The following is a 5,737-nucleotide window of genomic DNA, read 5'->3' as shown; positions in this document are numbered from 1 at the left end:
TTAGGGTTGGAGCTGAACTTTGCAGGACAGTCGATCGCCAGGAGCAGGGTTGGGCACCCATCTTTTAAATGATTCGGTTCAATCGCAACGACTCACTTATAAACAGTGACTTGCTGCCACCTACTGGCGGTTTTAATTTCACATTTAAAATATCTTTTCATTTAAAAAAAATCAAATATCAGTATTCAACATTTTATGTTTAAATTATCAAAGCAGTATTAATGTATTTGTAACTGCAGGTTAAAACATTCATGTCCTGCATTAAACAGTGTGTAAATGCATCTAAATGCCACTTCTAATGCAGCTTCTGTGTTTCCTCTGCATTGCAAAGATGAATTTTGTCAATACTGATTTAATTTGCTTGGTAACAGCCCAAATAACTTATATTATTAATTGACTGATTCAAGTTAAGAATTTGACTGAAAAGATTATGCACACTTTTAGAAAAAATTGGCTTTATAAAGGTAAAAATGCCCATAAAAGGTAAAAATCAATGTAAACTTATTGGAAAAGATTAATTTCTATCACTGCTGTGAACTGATTACCACACAGAATATGCAGAACTTTAGAAGTCAGCTGTCCACGGTAGTCCTTACCAGATATCAGCACAATAACACACTCAGCAAAATGTTGTCTAATTATCGTTATCGATAAAATCCCAGAAAATAGCGAGATATATTTTTTGTCAATATCGCACACCTAATATATTTAACGTTTTGTTTAGGAAAAAATGTAAATAAATGTGAGAGATGCCCTTTTTTCCACTTGAGCCCCTGCCCCTCAAAATGTCTGTGCACGTCTCTGGTCCAATCGCACATGCAGTGTGCTTAGTTGCACACAATGCCAAGTCAGTAGCTCTGCGGAGCTCCTAAACTGCCTCCGGGGTAAGGTCCCAGTGTAAGGAAGAAGAGAAAAAGACTTCCAGGATTGAGCAGATGAAGGTGAGAGGTGTGTGGCAGTGTGTCCTCAATCGCTGAAATGCTACCATAGCTGTGCTCCACAGAACCAACAAGATTGATGAAGTCAGAGGCCGCTGCATTAGTGAGACAAGCAGAAAACAGCTGCTTCCAGGATCTCGTGATGAAGATCGCTGAAAAATGGCAACTTTCTCCGAACGGGGCATGAATTCCCCGAATCTCTGAAGCACAAAAACAGGTAGGGCCTATTCAAAGGAAAAACTCAGAGAAGCCTAACTAGAACGGGCCAGACAAACCTCTTCTGAAGTAAGAGAATCTGAGGGGTTGATGGCATGCTCACTATTACTCAGGAGATGCCAGCACCATCGGCCAATAAATTGGCATGATTTATGAGTTTCAGACAATTGGCAATGAAGCATTGAGTGAACCTATGAAAGGGAACTAGCCCTGTTCTCCACCATAACAATAGGGACTAAACAACCGATCATGGCAATTGACCAGAAAAAAATATTTTCACATATTGAATTCTCACAAACCCTCAAAATAACAACAGTCAGGGGGTATGCACGTACAGTAACATCAGTGATTTTACATGGGCTCCACATCCAAAACATAAAGGTTTTTGTAAAGAAACAAATCAAATATTTCGTTCAACCATAATTAATGTTTTGCAAACAAATATTTATAACAAAAGACCATCACATAACCTCTGTTCTGGGCTAAATTCAACACTAAAACATTTTTTCATTCATGGCCAATAAATCTATAAATGCTTTTCAGTCAAATCATTCAATTCTTCAACTGAATGGGATAATTTACTTAATGGTTTACAATTTACAAATAAATCTGTTCTGTTAATGTGTTATAAATACAGTTCATTGACTGAATCGCAAAAACAACAGAGCAGGAAAATTACAGTACAATAAAGGTGATCAGAGAAAAACACCCATCCACCATTATTAGATCCTAAGCACCACCTTTTGCAAAACATGACACGATATACCGCAATAAGAAAATACATTGATTAGATCTAGTTTAATCTTCCAACAGATCTGTTGTTTCATCTTAAAATAGCAGCATCCCACTCAGCCCAGTGAAAAATGCATACATTTAATTTAAACCATATAAACATATTTTGATTGAACTTACAGGCTGATTGATGTGGAATCTTGTGCATCCCCCGCAGTATAGTAGAATGAAGATCTTGGGGCTCATTGGTGGCTTCTATTATTGTGACCTTAGTGCAGAAAACAATCACAACACATCAGTTGGAAAAGTAAACTGTCTTGCATTTTGGATCGCTGATCAAACCAGTAAACCTCACAAGAATTGTGCTACACATGCAAACACATGCTGAATTGTACCTAGCAGTTGAAGTCAGTATTAAGGCCATCCCATAAGCTCATGAACTGAGCCTTCATCATGGCAGTGGCCTCATGGACTGAACTTGAGCAACTCCTCAAAAAAAAAAAATCTAAGACAGGAAGATGATAGTACTTACTTCAAAATGACAAATATACAGAAACAGATGTTGATTCAATTATTCAATTATACGTTTAGTCTTTACTATTTATTTTTATTTTGTGTATAGTTTATACTAGTACCTTGTGTCTGAAATAGACCATGCCCGTCTCTTTTTGTCTGAATGGTTGTCTCTTGTTCTCTGTAGTTTCTCTGTCTTATGCAATTGTACATATTGTCACTGTCCTGCATTTTAAACTTCATCTTTTGCATTTCACTGCCCAGTAAAACTTCTGTAAACAATCTGGCCCAAAATGAATAACTCAAACATAATGGAAAAGTAATGTAAAACAAGAGAACTAATAAATGAATGAAAGAAACAACAAAGAAAGTAAACAAAGGAAACAATATTTCCTCATTCACTAAAACCTGAAATTAAATAAATTAAATGCTTCATCAAAAGGATCACTTACCAGAAATATAGTTTTAAAAGGCAGTTTCCCTTTAATCAATTGGTTTATTTAGTTCCACAAACCTATATGACACAATCACTCCACAGTCCCTCTCTATAACCTGATGGATGCCACAAAGCTTTACTATAGTTGTATTAGGTTTTGAGTAGTCTAAAGTCCAATTCCAGTTATGCGATTATGACTATAGGCAAAATTGACATTTAAGATCTGTAATGCAATTTTAGTCATAGTTTACACTGAAGATATGTACAATAATTTTGGATTTTTTTGGTTAGGTCATTACACTGTGTATGAAGCACATATTGCAGATTTGAAACACCCTAAACACTAAAATATTTAAACTGGATCAACGCAATATAGGAAAATGGCATGGCAAGCATTAAATAACAAGCAGATAACCGTACAAATATGCATATACTGTACATACTGCTGCACATCTCTCAAATTACCAATACCAGTAAAGAAATCCAAATTCAGATAAATACAATAGGCTTCTTGAAACACAAACAAATTTCTTTGTAACTAGGATAGTTATTTTATAAGCTGTCCCTTTGAACTGAATGCAGCAATGTCACAATTTAGACTTGTTCCGCTCCTGTTTTATGAATAAGGTTTATTGACTGAATTGCAAAAGCAACAGAATTTTTCTAGATTTATAAATCCTGAGTTTCCCTTTTGCAAATCATGACATAATAATATGCCACAAAGGTCAAGGTCAAGGACTAGGTCAAGGTTCATCTTCTAAAAAACCTGGGTTCATGTTAAAACAGGAGCATCACATTCAGTCCAGTGTTACATGCATAAGTGTTTCCTGAAATCCAGCAGATTTGGACTTCTTCATCTTCTCCAATGCCCTCTGCAAGTCTTCCTGCCTGATGGGACAGATGAAGTCTTCATCTGGACTGTAATGGGATGAAGGGGAATTAATAAGGGAGCAGTGTAAATGTCAGTTTCATACTGATTGAAAAAAATAATTACACTAGAAAAGCTGAAAATGGAGCTTAAAACTTCAGATAAAGAGATAAACATATACCAAATTCTGTCCTATATCCTATATAGTTGGAAAGTGTTCCTTTGTTCATGCACAAAGTCACGCACACAAAGCAGAGCAACCTCTCAGCACATCTCTTTGAGGTCACTTCCTGAGAACCCGTCGGTCTGTTTTGCAATTTCACCAAAGTCCAGAGTAGACTCCACCTTCAGAAAAGGAAAAGTGACCCTTTCAGCACTCGCAAATTTCAATAATCTGACAGTCCAGTTTATAAAATACTTACATTCTCATTTTTCAAGATCAGTTTCAATATGTCTATCTTCTGCATGACATTCTAAATACACACAACAGCAAATGATCATTTATAAGAAGCACTACATTAATGATTAATAGTAAAAATGAGCATATCATTTAAACCATATAAACATATCTTGAGCTAATTTCAGTAGGCTTACAGGCTGATTAATGTAGAATTTTGTGGGCATCCTTCGGAGCATTGCAGAATCAAGATCTTGTGGCCGATTGGTGGCTCCCATTATTATGACCTTTGTGCAGAAAACAATCACACCACATCAGAAAAGTAAACTGACTAGCATTTTGGATCACTGATCAAACCAGTAAACCTCACAAGAATTGTTCTACAAACGCAAATATATGCTGATTGTACCTGGCAGTTGACGTCAGTATCCAGTCCGTCCCATAAGCTCATGAACTGAGCCTTCATCACGGCAGTGGCCTCATGATCTGAACTTGAGCGACTCCTCAAAAAGGAATCTAAGACATGTAGAAAAAAGTAAAGAATATTACACTTACTGACATATTATGTGACTTTAAAGGAGCAAAATTAACTGATTTAGGTTCAAAAGTCCCAGGTTCCAGTGAAGCTGGAAAATTATTATAAAAGTAATAATTACTTGCATAGTTATTAGGGAAATGAAAATCATAAAAATGTAAATATGCAATTACCAATCTCATCGATGAAGATAATAGAGGGCTGTAGCTTGATGGCCAGCGAAAAGACAGCTGCAGCTAGTTTCTGGGATTCTCCGTACCATTTGTCAGTGAGAGTGGAAGGCTGCAGGTTAATGAAGCGGAATCCAGCCTCTTTGGCAGTAGCTTTGGCTATAAGAGTTTTCCCACAGCCTGGAGGCCCATACAGCAACACACCTGAGAAGATGACAAGCAAACCACCTCAGAATAATGTGTGTGGAGTTCAGTTTAGAAACACTTTATGGAAATATTTCCATCCTACCTTTGGGTGGCTGAAGAAGCCTGGATCCTTTAAACAAATCTCTGTTCTGGATCGGAAGTATAACCGTGTCTTTCAGTTCAGTTATGACTTCATCCAGACCTGCAATGTCATGCCATGTAATCTGTGGACACACATAAATGATTTGTGTAACTTGCTTCTCTTAAATAAATAAAAATTGACTATGATAGAGACAACTAACTACTGGTAGATAAAGTCAGCTGGTGACTTCATTCCCTACCTGCATAGTCAATGGATCCACAAGATGAGCTGCAATGCTCATCTCATATTCAGAAAGCTGAATTTTCTGCACTCCAATCTCCCGCATGAGTTTTTCTGCCTGTGAAGTGATTATAACATGTTGCTGATACTTATATAATATAATCCATAAATATGACATTAAAGGAGTCATATGATGTTGCTACAAAGAACATTATGTGTATTTGGTGTAATGAAATGTGTTTATGCGGTTTAAGGTTAAAAAAACACATTATTTTCCACATACTCAGTGGCAAATTCTTTAAATATGAAAACGTACTTACAGACTGTGAGTCAGAACAGACGGCATTGTAGCTTCAGGAAACAGTCCTCCGTTAAATGCGTTGCACACTCACGAATATTTGGGTTGAACTGTTCTGGAACATTG

General features: G+C 36.6%; 1 protein-coding gene across 1 annotated transcript in view; it reads right to left on the bottom strand.

Moving 5' to 3' along the window:
• Positions 1-3,666: 3,666 nt before the first annotated feature.
• The window catches only part of LOC107724683 (ATPase family AAA domain-containing protein 1-B-like), a 6,134-nt gene continuing 4,063 nt past the window's right edge, over positions 3,667-5,737 (bottom strand). The window contains exons 2-9 of the mRNA XM_016533695.1: positions 5,333-5,431; positions 5,095-5,215; positions 4,809-5,009; positions 4,510-4,616; positions 4,298-4,387; positions 4,126-4,176; positions 3,950-4,048; positions 3,667-3,753 (exon numbers count right to left, since the gene is read on the bottom strand). Of these exons, the coding sequence (XP_016389181.1) occupies positions 3,968-4,048; positions 4,126-4,176; positions 4,298-4,387; positions 4,510-4,616; positions 4,809-5,009; positions 5,095-5,215; positions 5,333-5,431 (750 nt within the window). The 3' untranslated portion in view covers positions 3,667-3,753; positions 3,950-3,967. The remainder of the gene's footprint in view (positions 3,754-3,949; positions 4,049-4,125; positions 4,177-4,297; positions 4,388-4,509; positions 4,617-4,808; positions 5,010-5,094; positions 5,216-5,332; positions 5,432-5,737) is intronic.

The sequence above is a fragment of the Sinocyclocheilus rhinocerous genome, unplaced genomic scaffold (assembly GCF_001515625.1).
Source record: "Sinocyclocheilus rhinocerous isolate Xijiao unplaced genomic scaffold, SAMN03320098_v1.1 scaffold1026, whole genome shotgun sequence".
Classification (NCBI taxonomy): domain Eukaryota; kingdom Metazoa; phylum Chordata; class Actinopteri; order Cypriniformes; family Cyprinidae; genus Sinocyclocheilus; species Sinocyclocheilus rhinocerous.
This window is presented reverse-complemented; position numbering and strand designations above follow the sequence as displayed.